Raw genomic sequence first — 15,600 nt, forward strand, 5'->3', positions numbered from 1 at the left:
AGAATGCTTTCTTGAAACAGTCTCACCTCTGCTTATATTGGATCTTATCATTTTTCCTTGTGAGACTGGCACTGGAGAAGCCAGTAAGCCTAAAACCTTTGTTGATCATTTTAATTTTCAGTATTTTCTTTTGTTGATAATATTTATTTTCACTCTAAATATGTGTTTTATATATATATATAGATATGGTCCTTCATGTGAACTGTGTAACTGTCTCCTAAGATCTATACGTACTGAGGAAGAAACTGACATTACCATTATATACCAAGAAACATATGCCATGTACCAGTTTGTGGTTATTGACATAAATATTTATGCATGTGAACATTAGGCTTAAGCAGAAGCTATGAAGGCGGTTTATAGTTGGTTGCCCATCTATGCTGTTGTTTTTAAAGTCATATTTTTTAATGCTTAGTGCATTGTTTATGGTTTACTGCACATGCCTATGTATATTGATGATTGATGTGAGACGTGATATGGGTGGTATGGCTGCTTAGCTTCAGCAGTTAGCCATGAGATGGGTACAGGGTGGTATGGCTGCTTAGCTTCAGCAGTTAGCCATGAGATGGGTACAGGGTGGTATGGCTGCTTAGCTTCAGCAGTTAGCCATGAGAAGTGTACAGGGTGGTATGGCTGCTTAGCTTCAGCAGTTAGCCATGAGAAGGGTACAGGGTGGTATGGCTGCTTAGCTTCAGCAGTTAGCCATGAGATGGGTACAGGGTGGTATGGCTGCTTAGCTTCAGCAGTTAGCCATGAGATGGGTACAGGGTGGTATGGCTGCTTAGCTTCAGCAGTTAGCCATGAGATGGGTACAGGGTGGTATGGCTGCTTAGCTTCAGCAGTTAGCCATGAGAAGTGTACAGGGTGGTATGGCTGCTTAGCTTCAGCAGTTAGCCATGAGAAGGGTACAGGGTGGTATGGCTGCTTAGCTTCAGCAGTTAGCCATGAGATGGGTACAGGGTGGTATGGCTGCTTAGCTTCAGCAGTTAGCCATGAGAAATGTACAGGGTGGTATGGCTGCTTAGCTTCAGTAGTTACCCATGAGAAGACTGCTGCGTGGTATGGTGGCTTAGCTTCAGAAGTTACCCATGAGAAGACTGCTGGGTGGTATGGCTGCTTAGCTTCAGCAGTTACCCATGAGAAGACTGCTGGGTGGTATGGTGGCTTAGCTTCAGCAGTTAGCCATGAGAAGTGTACAGAGTGGTATGGCTGCTTAGCTTCAGCAGTTAGCCATGAGAAGGGTACAGGGTGGTATGGCTGCTTAGCTTCAGCAGTTAGCCATGAGAAGGGTACAGGGTGGTATGGCTGCTTAGCTTCAGCAGTTAGCCATGAGAAGTGTACAGGGTGGTATGGCTGCTTAGCTTCAGCAGTTAGCCATGAGAAGGGTACAGGGTGGTATGGCTGCTTAGCTTCAGCAGTTAGCCATGAGAAGGGTACAGGGTGGTGTAGCTGCTTAGCTTCAGCAGTTTGATGTGAGAAGGGTACGGGGTGGTATGGCTGCTTAGCTTCAGCAGTTAGCCATGAGAAGGGTACAGGGTGGTATGACTGCTTAGCTTCAGCAGTTTGACGTGAGAAGGGTACAGGGTGGTACGGCTGCTTAGTTTTAGCAGTTAGCCATGAGAAGGGTACAGGGTGGTATGGCTGCTTAGTTTTAGCAGTTAGCCATGAGATGGGTACAGGGTGGTATGGTTGCTGGGCTCAACACCCCTCGTAAGTGCTCTGGGGGGCAGAATCACTCCTCGGGGGCATAATAATTTCTTCTCTGGCTGCAGGCGAGAGTTTAGCCTCTCCTTCCCTCTGGAGAGGCAGTAAGACTCTGAGGGCAGACTTGTAAAATACTTCATGAGTGGGCAGTTCTCGTAATTGACATGGGGCGAAGCCAAGACTGCCCAGAATGAGCATTGGGCTAATGCGTTTTAATCTTTGCTGTAGCACTGCTGGTTCCTCATTAGAATCTGGGGTTTTACATTAAATGGGAGGGGGGGGGGTGCACCTTTAGCTACAGGCGGCGAGGATGGGTCTATGGATGTCAGACCCAGCCACAAGGTCACAGTGTTGACACAGAACCCTTTTCTTTCCTCAAGACTAAGCTAGAAATAATAGTCATATGTGTTTCATTTGGAAGAATGGAAACAGCTTGTTTTTTATAAGATTAAAGAGAAAAGGAGCACTGACCCAGATCTGGATTGTTTTCAGTATTGACCCACTGATGTGAGATGCACGTCACAGCCTTGTTACAAGCCTCACGATGACTACTGAACCCTTTTCTGAGACTGGTAATGACACCCACCTCCTTTAGAGAAGCCCTTTGATACCAGACTGGCTAATCTGTCAGCAGTGTCAAAAAATAACAAAAATAACCCACAGCTTTTGGAGGTTAAATTCTGTTTGCGCTAATCACAAGTGGGGGAATTCTGTGTGGGTAGCACTAAGCGTGTGTTTACAGCATAAAATACACAAACTGTTTTGTCTGCTGTTGAGTAAGAGTGCCACTGTCCCAGACAATGGTGATCGCAGGACTTACGCTGGCTCACCATAACTAGGATGGTGGCACTGATTACCCACATGGCTCCGCTTAAAATCAGCACATTTTCCAGCCTACTCAAAGGAACTCATTTTCAGGTCTAGTCGAACCACAGGCTTGCTCTTAACAGGAGAAGCCTAGCCCTAGTCCAATACAGGAGCAAAAGTTCAATATTAAAAATCTATATTATTTATTTATTTGCTTGTTTGTTTGTTTGTCTGTTTATAATGGCCGTAGGTAGATGTGTTTTAAAGTGTGTGTGTGTGTGTATGTGATTGTGTGTGTGTGTGTGTGTGTGTGTGTGTGTGTGTATGTGTATGTATGTGTGTGTATGTGCGCAGGTGTGTGTGTGCGCGCATGTGTGTGTGTATGTGTGTGAGATGTGGCACATATATAATGGGTAACTGATAACGCAGAGGGCTGTTTATTGGTAGTAGCCTCAGTGCAGTGCAGACTCTAAGCTGGCTCCAGAGTCCAGCTCTCTAACAGCTTCAGATGTCCCAGACCAGCCCTGCCAGGCGGGTGGATCCCATCCTACCCTAATCCTCCCCCTCCCCCTCCGCTCACTGAGTTCTGTACAGCTATCACTGGATCCCAATCACAGCCTAATCCTCTCCCTATGCTCACTGAGCTCTGTACAGCTATCACTGGATCCCCATCACAGCCTAACCTCCCCCCCCCCCCACTGTGATGTGTGGAGTTGGTCTGAGTTATCCTAAGATGTGCTGTGTAGAGTTGGTCTGAGTTATCCTAAGATGTGCTGTGTAGAGTTGGTCTGAGTTATCCTAGGCTGTGCTGTGTAGAGTTGGTCTGAGTTATCCTAGGCTGTGCTGTGTAGAGCTGGTCTGAGTTATCCTAGGCTGTGCTGTGTAGAGTTGGTCTGAGTTATCCTAGGCTGTGCTGTGTATAGCTGGTCTGAGTTATCCTAGGCTGTGCTGTGTAGAGTTGGTCTGAGTTATCCTAGGCTGTGCTGTGTAGAGTTGGTCTGAGTTATCCTAGGCTGTGCTGTGTAGAGTTGGTCTGAGTTATCCTAAGCTGTGCTGTGTAGAGTTGGCATTAGCTGAGAGAAGCTGTGGAAAGTGAATGGAATAACAGTGGGATTAAGGGGATTGTGTAGGATGGAGCCCCTCCCCTGCTCGTACACTAGATATGAAGAGCAGTGCATGCACAGCTGCATGTCCTTATTCAGGGTGCTGTATTCCATAGGGTGAGATGCACTGAAGTCATCCATATTCCTGAAACCATTTTAGCCTCCGGCATGACACAGAGTCACGCACTGAGAATATATGTACATATACAGACATGCTTTCTCTCTGCACACGCACGTGTCCACATACAGACACACACAAATATGTACATATACTCATACGCACACACACACACACACACACACACACAAATGCACACGCAGACAAATACAGTTCCGCACACCCACTCACCATACATGTGTGTGCACATACACTCATACATGTGCATGCACATGCACACACAGACACATACACTCGCGCACACTCACCACACATGCATGGACACACACACACACACACACACACACACACACACACTTGATGCATCCTCCTCTTCAGAAAGAGTAAATAAACAGAGGTAATGACTGGTTTCCACTGTTAGATCCAAACAGCATGAATTCAGTTAGCTGATGCTAGCAGAGCTCTGATAAACGAACACTGTTTAGCGAAGGAAGAGCACTTCTGAAAAAAAGTCCTTTCTTTTTCCATCATTAGCCTTCACCAGAGAAAGGCAAAGCGAAAAATAACTTAGTGTTGACATTACTGAGATTACGTGACCTTTGAACCCCTGTGCTGAGGTGCTGAGAGCCTGTTTCTGCTGTCACAGACAGGAAGAGAAGGAGTGCCTCACAGGAAACTGTGTGTGCCAAACTAAAGCCTATTATGGCCAATTATTACAGAAGGTCTTATACACACATAGACAAACGTACCTGTGTGTATCCACACACACACTCACCTGCACAAGCACACACACACACACACAAACAAATGCATACAAGCACACACATACATACATACATACAGTTACATGCACACACTGCTTTATTGAAGTGTATGTATGTAACTGATAGAATACTCAGGCTTGTCAGTAAGGTAAGGAAATGCATCCAAACCCCACTGCTCCAAATATGATGATGTGTATCCTGATACAGTTCTGTTATTTCCCACTAGAGAAGGATGTGGTATTGGTCAGTCAGTTATTATGCAATGTACAATCCATCTTCATTTTAACCAATCAGCAGTGCAAATATTTACTGGGCCACCAATCAGAAGTGAACATTCGTTACAGAAGTGACATGCTGCGTCATACATCCAGTTCTCCAGTTTAGAAATGACATGCTTTCCGTCAAAGAGATTTTTTTTGATGATTTTTTAAAATTTCAGTTTATAAATTAGAAAAAAAAGAGAAAGTATACATTTCTGTGTGGGTTAATGAATACTTCAGATGCACTTCACAGGCTCTTTAATAATTCAGTGGGCAGTCAGAGTGTCTGAGCCCGGCACTTTGGGTCTTTAATGGCTATTCCTGGTCTGTTCTGCAGGGAAACTCTGGGCCTCAGGAAGGCCACAGAGCACTGGTGCTAACCTGGAGCGCTATGAGACAACGGTACCTTTCCTACTGCACGGAGAAGAGCTCTGGCCTGTCAGCCTCCTCAAATCCATGGTAAATCTGCACTACCTCAATGCTCAAAGCTATCTCTGTGTCCTATTCACAGCACATTACATTACATTGCATTTATTTGGCTGACGCTTTTATCCAAAGCGATGTACAGTAAGTACAAGTCTGATAAGGTGTACTGCTAATTTTGTAACAGTTATTCATAGTTCACACAGTAAACATTACTCTCTGACCTGACCTATGCTGCCTATAATTAAGTCAAACTAGGAGTCATGACAAGCTACAGCATCAAGATAATGATACAAAGGATGCAAAGTACAATATAAGTGCTGGAATTGGGTACATGTAACATGAAGTGGCAAAGGAGGTACTTGTACAACACAGTCTCATCCGTACTCTACTGTTGATTTTTCAGTAAGATGCAGTTCCTCTCTTAAATTACCCCGCTAATAAGTCTAATCACCTCTGTGAGCCCACATCCTCGGGGTTGAATGGAGCTGAATACATTTTTGCTCCTTGAATTCATGTATTACATCATGGCTGTGCTTGCCACTTTGACAGACAGGCTGGAAATTAGTTGGATTACAGAAACAAGTACTTCCCCAGCCTCACGGGCACGTCCAGTCTGTCACGAGCACTTCAGATGGCGTTAGCCGTTCAGGTAGCATTAGCCCTCTCAGTCCGGTGTGAGGGAGCTGCTTCTGCTTCCAGCGCTCCCGCCATGGAGCAAACCCAGTGGGGTTTCAAACGCTAATACTGTGGCCTGAGGTCTGTGGTCATGGTGGGCTAATCCAGGCATATCACTCAGGGGTTTTAGCATTTTTTAATAAAGTATTTTTATTAGAGTTGCTCGCACAAATTGAGTACATTTTCCGCCATTGGTCAGAAAGCCTCCTTGGGCAGGGAGGTGCATTGTGGGCCGGCTGGAGTGGAACTTTTTTGCCAAAATCGAGATCCTCTGAGCAGCGCAGTGTGGAGCGTTGCCAGGCGTTGGGAAAACGGGGCTCAACTGAAACTGGATTTCCAAAACTTGTTACACGGCCCTTTCATGGGTGAGTGAATTTTTCCTGGCTCTGGAGAAAAGGGCGCGACTCACTTTGTGAGGTGACACTGTTACAGCTGCCCCTTTGAGTGCTGAGCTCTGCTTGGGTGAGATGGGGAGAGGCAGGCCTATCGGTGAACCAGACCAGACCATGGGGCCCATCCACACACTGGAACAGAGCCTTAACAGATACCAGATCATGGGGCCCATCCACACACTGGAACAGTGCCTTAACAGATACCAGACCATGGGGCCCATCCACACACTGGAACAGTGCCTTAACAGATACCAGACCACGGGGCACATCCACACACTGGAACAGAGCCTTAACAGATACCAAACGATGGGGCCTATCCACACACTGGAGCAGAGCCTTAACAGATACCAGATCATGTGGCCCATCCACACACTGGAACAGTGCCTTAACAGATACCAGACCACGGGGCACATCCACACACTGGAACAGAGCCTTAACAGATACCAAACGATGGGGCCCATCCACACACTGGAACAGAGCCTTAACAGATACCAGACCATGGGGCCCATCCACACACTGGAACAGAGCCTTAACAGATACCAGACCATGGGGCCCATCCACACACTGGAACAGAGCCTTAACAGATACCAGACCATGGGGCCCATCCACACACTGGAACAGTGCCTTAACAGATACCAGACCATGGGGCCCATCCACACACTGGAGCAGCGGCTAACAGGAGGAGCAGCCCAGATGGCTCTTGACAGCAGACAGCTTTATGCCCCGAGGGCAGCTACAGCAGCAGCGCTCGTCAGAGGCTTCTCTTTCTCCAGGTGTGAGGGAGGCCTGTATTCCCCACTGGAGAGGCTGTGGGAAATGAGTGTGCCTTGAAATTAAGCGTATAAAATTTGAGGGGACACCATGTCAAGGTGAGCTGTTTAGCTCTAAGGGAAATATGAACATTTTAACTGAATTATTTTCCTGGCTTGCGAAACGATGTTCCTGACATGGACAAGGAAATCGGTCCACTGGAGGGTCAGGATGCTCTCGCGTGACCCGATGACCTCACAGGGCCCACCCAGACCGGGAGCTGGGGGGGGTGGGGGGGTTGGGTAAAGTGACTCAGCACTGAGTTAAACCCAGACCAGGTCGTCGTCCGGCCCAAATTTGGGTCATAGGACCAGAGCGGACGGAGTGTCTGCCGGCGTTTCGCGCTGCCCTGTCGTCATGACGACGCAGAGGTGGCGGTAAATTCACGCTCGTCTCTCTCTGGGGGTCCCTTCTGTGACTGGCGCCTCCCTCCCAAACAAAGAGCTCTTTTTTGGGAAACGGTGAGTGTCTGGTCCTAATATTCACTCATAAAAGATACAGCCGGCGTTCCCGAGGGTCAGCGTGTCCCCCCGACGTGTCATAAAATGTCATAAAACAGGACACCCAGCCAGTTAAACCTCCCGCGCCCCGCCCTCACCCTACCACTCCCCGTGAGTTCAACAGGGACACACAACTCTGGAGTGCCGAAAGTGTGGAGCGCGGGCAACATTGATGTCTCTTAGCGCTGAAGTGCAAAGATAATCCTCCGAATGGGGTTTCTCTCTCTAAAAACAGAAGGGCAGCCTGCATCATGAATATTAATTATGCATGACTGGATTTCAATTCTGCAATAATCTAATCTAATGATTCTGCAGAAGTGGGAATCTGCCCTTAAGGACAGTTTAGCAGAACTCAGCGGAACTCTGAAGTCTGTGAATTGAAGGGAGGGGGAAAGACTAGGCATTTTAGAAATCTGATGGGTAGTCAAATACTAAATACTAATAAAACTAATGAAATGAATAATGATAAAATAAGCAATCTGCCTGAACATGCTTGAATTCATCTGTCTGGGTTTACAGAGAATAACTAGGATTCGATCAATGCTTTTACTTTTCACGGTTATTGATGAGACTTTCTTCTTCATAAAAACAGTTTGACTAAATTGTGTTTGTAAAGTTTATAAGACTTTGTGTGTGTGTGTGTGTGTTTTTTAGAGGGAGTGTGGTGCTGATAAAAGCTTAAAATGTAATTTATGTTTTCTGAATGAAAGAGGAGGCCTTGTTTGGCACTAGTGTCGTGCAACGTTACAGTCTCGCTCTTTCTTATTTCAGAGCCACCCCGCTTCAGTGAAGTTGCTGATCTCGGCAGAAGGGGAACAGTTGGTCCTGCTTCTGGAGAAAAATGAGTAAGTGACTCACCCTCGCGCTCAGTACACAGACGCTGGCTCTCAGATGGCCCCCTTTTTGGACCACAAACCACCTGCACGTGCGGACCCTGGGGGTGCGGCTGGGTTTGGGTGGGGGGGAGGGGGGTCGCGATGTCCTCCCGCCCCGCAGACACATACGCTTCGCTGCCGTGGGAAAACGAGACGATGCGCGGAAGCCTGCGGAATCATGTGGAGCGGTGCTGCTGAGCTCTGCCACATTCATGTGAAATCACCAGTGGTGCACTACCTATGCTCTGGGTATTTTACTGTGCAAGTGCACCCTCACCAGAAATGACTCTTATTTTGGTGTAATGTGCTCTGCAAGTGCACCCTCACCAGAAATGACTCTTATTTTGGTGTAATGTGCTCTGCAAGTGCACCCTCACCAGAAATGACTCTTATTTTGGTGTAATGTGCTCTGCAAGTGCACCCTCACCAGAAATGACTCTTATTTTGGTGTAATGTGCTCTGCAAGTGCGCCCTCACCAGAAATGACTCTTATTTTGGTGTAATGTGCCGCGATTGAGTTTCACAGTGCGGTTGCAGTAATATCCACATGCAGTTAATGCGGCGTTTAGCAGTGACTGAGAGGGACACCGCTTCCTTCTGGCACTTAAGTGACTCGCCTTGCGTGACGGCAAAGTGTTCACAAGGTTTCTTTATTCGGGCTGATCCCGCATGTGAAATAATGTAGAATAAAAGCGTGCCAAAGGAAACAAGCTGCCCGGGTTTGTTGACGGCCAATACGCCGTGTGCAGCGCCCCCCCCCCCCCTTGCCCCCCCCCCCCCCCCCCCTCCCAACGCTGCGGCAGACTGCGCGGGTGGCGGGGGGGCAGCTCGGGCCGCCGCGGCTTCGCGTGAAATCAATAGCGCGAGCTATGCCAGAGATTGATTTGTGTTTCAGGCGCGCAATCTGTGAGCCATTTGCAGTCCTTCGGATAACATTTGGAAAATGATGACAGCTTTGGATCCCAGCTTTCCCCTGTCAGCCTCTCAGAGTTTTCCTGTCTGAAAATATTTCAAAAATAAAAACAACAGTGTGTGTGTGTTTGTGTGTGTGTGTGTGTGTGTGTGTGTTTGTGCGTGTGTGTGTGCGTGCGTGTGCATGTGTGTGTCCATTATACTCATTTCGAGTGCTCTAAAACACAGTGGCCATATTTCGGGACAGGTCCTTCCTTGGCAGTGTGGTCAGTCATAGACTGAGATTGTGACTCTGAGGTGGTGGGGGGTAATTGGCTGTACCCCACCCGGGGGGTAGAGTGCATTTTAGTTCACTGGGTTAGGGTCAGGGGTTTAGGGGTAGGGCTGGTTCCTGTTTCAATAGTTTATCATTGTTGTGGATTATCGCACCCCAGGCACACTTTAGTTGAAGCTATATGCCTCTCCTCTCCTCTGATTGGCCAAAGCTCTGTTCTTTAGGCCTTTGTCCTAAATAGAGTAAAGTAAGGTAAGTGCCTCTTTTATTGGCTGATAGTGTAGGTAGAAGAAGGTGCAGCTGACAAGTCCAAATTGGGAAGCAAAGTAAATAAGTTGCTTCAAAGAAAAAAAGACAGCTCTGCGCAATTGTATAGAAATACAAACGTGCACACTCAACAATGCTTATTGACCTGCACCTCTCCAGTTATCTGCTAGAGATTAGCCTGGGCCGGAGCCTGTTGGGGCAGGAGGATGACAGAGCAATGGCACTTTCAGAATGAAGCATGTTGTGAGCGGGGCTACTCAGTGCATTCTACTAAGCATTCTCCCAGTATTCATTATCCTAAATCACCAGGGCTCATCCAACTTTATTTATCCATTTACTTATTTATTTATTTATTTATTTTATTTTTTATTTTAATTTCAATTTTTGGCATATACATTGCTTGACAAAGGTATGCGGTGGTAGTTGTTGTAGTAGTAATAGTATCAGCAGCAGGAGCAGCACCAGTTATGGTAAGTGATATGTGAAAGGAAAATCATCAATCAAATGGCTCATTGTGTCCCTTCAATGCTTTATACAATGTATTTGTACAGTGCAAAGGTGTTAAATGAATGTTTACACCCTTGTGCTATACAAATTTAGATATCCCGACATTTATGGGATTTGACATCTGCCATTCTCTGCAGATGTTTGTGCACTAGAAGGTGGTCTCAAACCGGTTATAAATGGGCACAGTTGGAGTGGGAGTGTCCTATAGATCTATGATCCATCTCCCAGTGGGGTTCAGATTTAAGACAGGCATATTATAGACAATCGAGGATAAGCATACAGTCCTGAGTCACAGTTTTTTCCCCTTTAAATTATAATTTTCTGTTCTAATAACATAACATAACATACCATAACATAATGACAAGAACAGGCCATTTAGCCCAACAATGCTTGCCATTTTCCTAACTAAATTAGTGCTCTAATTAGCTGGGCACTCAGAAATTCTGTCTGGCTGCAGTCAGGTCAGGATTATCCTGGAGTTATCCTGGAGGGGGGCGTCTGTCTGAACGGAAGACAAATATCGGGCCATTAAAATGTCCTCCCTGCAGAAAAAAAGAAAAGGATTTAGTGACTCTATAACATTAGGACAATAAAAGGCTGTTTAGACTGAAGATAATGGAGACGGAGGTTATTTAACAGTCTGGGCAAACCAGGGCACTTTTCCTCAGAAGGGGACAGGGATTCTCTGATCCCTGCAGGCGATTGGCTGCTGCCAGTTCTGATCCCGCAGGTGATTGGCTGCTGGCTACTTGAGTAAGGCCACACGGGCCAGCATCCTCGATGAGCCCCAGTTGTAAAAACACAAGTGAACTGGCAGAGAAGAAAATAATCATGAAATGAAATTAAGAAAATTGAAAATGTAGACGAGGAAGTCTACATCTGCTCAGCAGATGTCAGATATATATATTTTTTAATGGGTAATTATTTTAGAGACCTGGAAGATCCAGTTTTTGGATGGTTAATCTATAGACGGTTGTCATCTTTTTAGCTGGCGTGCACACAATCTCTCATGCTAATTTTAGCAACAGTCAGAAATTGTACTTTCTTATTGATCTGAACTGAGCCTACAAACAAAATATTTTGATGACACTACTGCAAGGCTACATTAATTAACATTCAGCAATGATTTGCTCATGTTAGTTAACGCTGTGCTGTGCTGCTGTGTGAGCAGACAGTCTATTAGCAGAGTGGGTTTGTAGGGAATGAGGACCATGTGACAATGCATTTGCTGCGATGTGAAGCTCAGTGTGATTGCTCCTGCTGATACCATGTAGCCTGTTAGCATTTTGTATGTAAACACCAGACCTGGGTCAGATACGTATTTGTTTTGAATTCAAATAGCTATCTGTGCTCTATCGATCTTGCCTGCTGTAATTGAGCCTGCTAATATGACCAGAAGGCGGGGTTTGCACTTTTTGAGAGTATTTCATTGGTTCCAATACAGCAGACAAGATCAGTAAAGCGTAGAGAAGTATTTGAATCCAAAACAAATACGTATTTGACTCAGGTCTGTTAAACACACATTGAGACACACAAGAGTTGATTGAAGGAAGGTGGAGATGTACACCCTCCTGCTTAGAACACTTACACACTCCCAGCTCCAGATGTTTTTGGGGGGCAGACTCAGAGCTTCGGGGACTTTACCAGGCTTTGCTGGGCCCCTCCTCACCAGACAGGCCAGGAACGTTCTACTTTAGCACTGACAGGACTGCTCCTCTAAGCTTTTCCCATTTCACTGAACAAATACACCCACAGCACACTCCAGAGGACCTCTGTGTTTTGGACCCTGTCAGGGCTCTCCACCTATGGTGACCGAAGCCTGTCGATGAAAGATGTCCATGAGCTGAACAAGCTGAATGGAAAGATTGTTGAACTGCAAGTGGTTTAAAAAACTGAGCCACATTTCTAAGTCTGGCATTTCTAAAACTTAGTGTTGATGCTTTTACCATCTTGCATTTTTTTGCTGATACATGTCTGCGTTTCCCACAGCTTTGTTGGTTTTTCCATAATTCGTTTCTCCGGAAAAGCGGGAAGTTCTTCCCGGTCCGCACTCTGTTACCCAGCAGCAAAGGATTCAGAAGATTCAAACGAGCTTCAGCGTCATGGTTTGCAGGAGCTGTGCTTCCATAACTTTTCAGGACATACATATGAAGATAACCTCCCCCCACACACCTCTCTCTCTCTTCTCAGTGAGCTGTGGGATGGGATGAGGGGATTCCCCTGGGGGGGGGGGGGTGGGGGTATATTGATATCCCAGGGTAGAGGGAGGAGACCATATTTGAGTAGGACTGTGATTTTAGAGGGAGGAGCAGTTTCTCTTTAAGCTGAAAATCCTCCCCAGTCTGTTGAATGTATCGACTGTAGCAGGATTCAGGTAGAGCCACAGGATAGCACATGACCAGCCTGCCCAGGGAAAACAATGGTATCCACCTTAGCTACCTTTCATGGAGGAAGCTGTAGTTAGTAGTTATATCAGGTGCTGCACCTCACCTGATAAAAGTTCTTTATCAGTTGTGCTTAGGGATGGGCATTTGGATGGTTTTTCATTGGTTACATACATGAGGGAATCTCATGATGGGGGGGGGGGGGTGATGGTTGGGCATACCTCAGTTCATCTTGCACTGTTATTTAATAATTGCATCTGCTATCATTGTGTCAAGAAATGGATTCAAACGCCTGTTTTGTACCTGCCAAATTGCCCTTGTTCTATTTCCTTCTTAATGCTCACTTTTTCCACTGATCTCATTCTATGAATAATTTCAGAATATGATCAACTTTGGGAAGACAAAAGAAAAAATTAGCTGTGATGTTAGAGATGGTGTGATGTCACACACAAAGGAAGACTTTTGCTAAATTAGTGTTTATTTCCTCACATCACATTTCTTTGATAAATGAGAAGTATGCAATTGTTGCTGCATTATCACATCACTGCAAAAAAGAAAGAAAGAAAAAACTATATAAAATAGAAATCATGAAGCTTTGATTATGTTTAAGAAACATTCTGACTGGAAACCATAATAGTTTAACTTGGCATCGCAATAGCATTTTTAATGCTACTTCAGTGACATATTTGCAAAGTATTTACAGTAAAGCTTGTTATAGCTCTGTCAGTCAGAAGATATATATTGTGCTGTCAGTTTTTTAAATTCCTTCAAAAAGCCAAGATGCTGTATCTAATAAAAGTCTTGTTCATTCAAGTTTTGACAAATGGTATCCTAAAACTGAGTAGGACTTGGAGGTTATTGCCTGTATCCTTGACAACAGCAACAATATGAAAAACTCTATCACTTTAGAGTCACTAAGCCTGCCGACTGTGTAACAAAGAGTCTAGAAGCAACGTGAAAATAGATGATGAAACTAAAACCGGTAAATCATTAGAATTTATTTTAACGTATTTTTAATAGTATATAGTGATCAGGAAGTCCTTCTGTTGTCACTAATTGAGCTCTAGAGTGATCGTATCCATCCTCACTTGTGCCATAACTGGACAATTTCTATTGAAATGAGACTCCATTGTCATGCTGTGTATCTATTTTCACATCACTCAGTATGTGAACCACATTAGCTGGCTGATAGAGGTTGAATATTTGGGCCTTCGTTTTGACACCCTGACTTCTATTTTGGTCTTTTATCTTCATGTGACCAACCCCTCTCTCCCATTATCTTTAGATGATGCAGAGCAGGCTGAATTTCATTCCCTGACATCAAAGGACATGCACTTCCAGACATACTCATAGACTAATGCTTTTGCGGTCCTCATACTAAGTGGTAAATGCACACCATGACAATGCAGGCTCATTTCAGTAGAAATTGTACAGTCAAAAGGCTGATTCTTGAGTTCTGCTCCTCTCAGCTCTGTTCTCTGATCGACCATGTGATATGTAACAACTTTCAGCCAGTCATCGTGCTCCTTGGTCTCTTTCAATTATTGAGTTCTCGCTGTGCCTAACACAGGTACAGTGGAATTCTTTGATAGAGGTACTTGCTAAAACACCGGTGGGTAAATTGAACACAATTACCAGAATTTTTTTTAATGCATTTCCGGTCCTAGCATATATCATGATTTTGTAGAATATATAATTACTTTCTCAGCTTGGCTCAAAGCAATTACATCCACTGAATTATCCCTGACTGGGGATGTTGACTCAGAAAGGACTTTAAGTGATCAAAAAGTGCATTATCAAAATGGCAAACTTTTATTCTTCTAGAGTAACTAATTCTGCTTTGAGGCAAATTTAGAGGTAGCATTAGTTTGTAATGAGAGTGTGAAAGAGCAAGGGAGAGAGTGAAAGAATGACAGAGCAAGACAGAGAGAGAGTTAGGGAGAGTTAAGGAGAGAGAGTTAGAGAGAGAGAGAGCAGGCAGAGGTAGGAGTCTGAGGCAGGTGGAGGGGCGATCTGTTCGGCAGTGTTTTCACTGTCAGGATAAATTATCAGCCTTGTCCAGTTGGCTTAGCCATAGAGATACAGGACTGGACAGTTAAAAAGCAGCCCTCTGCACGCGTGCTGTGATGATGAGCTCCTTAGCAGACTAAACGAACAGCTCTGTCCTGCTCTCGCTGTCCCCGCTGTGCTAAACAGAGATGAGGGCCATGTCTGTCCATGCTTCACAGGAAGGCCCAGCAGGTCCTGTCCTCCTGTAAAAGATCTCTGAGACAGGAGCTCCAGGGTTGGGCTCTAGGTTTGGGTTTAGGGTCAGGCTTCAGGGTTGGGCTTTAGGGTTGGGCTTCAGGGTTGGGTTCCAGGGTTGGGCTCTAGAGTTGGGTTTCAGGATTGGGCTATAAGGCTGGGTTCTAGGGTTGGTTTCCAGGGTTGGGCCCCTAGGTTATGCTCCAGGGTGGGGCTCTAGGATTGGGCTCTCGAGTTGGGTTCTTGGGTTAGGCTCATGGGTTGTCCAATCAGCCAGTTCAGGAAGTTAATAGGATTGCTCATAGGACATTTTGGCCGTTTTTCAATTTATGAGCTGAATTACATTTCCCCAACTGGCTGAATTGAAATTAAACTGGCCCCAACATTGAGGGGTTCCCATTCTTTATAAGTCCAATTTCTGTAAATCCCACATAATGTAGCCTAGGATATGTTTCAACATGGAAATTCAGTTATTTTATAGGTCAAAACACCTGCGTGAATATTCACCCAGATTTCCGAGTGTGCATCTTGTGCATATTTTATTATACTCCCGTGATATACAAGTGCCATCCGGTTGG

General features: G+C 45.4%; 1 protein-coding gene across 2 annotated transcripts in view; it reads left to right on the forward strand.

Moving 5' to 3' along the window:
• Positions 1-15,600, forward strand: part of LOC135244871 (disintegrin and metalloproteinase domain-containing protein 12-like) — a 95,817-nt gene that overhangs the window by 13,071 nt on the left and 67,146 nt on the right. For both annotated transcript variants that reach the window (XM_064317511.1, XM_064317510.1), the window contains exons 2-3: positions 5,094-5,215; positions 8,331-8,404. In XM_064317511.1, the coding sequence (XP_064173581.1) occupies positions 5,094-5,215; positions 8,331-8,404 (196 nt within the window). The remainder of the gene's footprint in view (positions 1-5,093; positions 5,216-8,330; positions 8,405-15,600) is intronic.

Source organism: Anguilla rostrata, chromosome 18, assembly GCF_018555375.3.
Source record: "Anguilla rostrata isolate EN2019 chromosome 18, ASM1855537v3, whole genome shotgun sequence".
Lineage (NCBI taxonomy): Eukaryota > Metazoa > Chordata > Actinopteri > Anguilliformes > Anguillidae > Anguilla > Anguilla rostrata.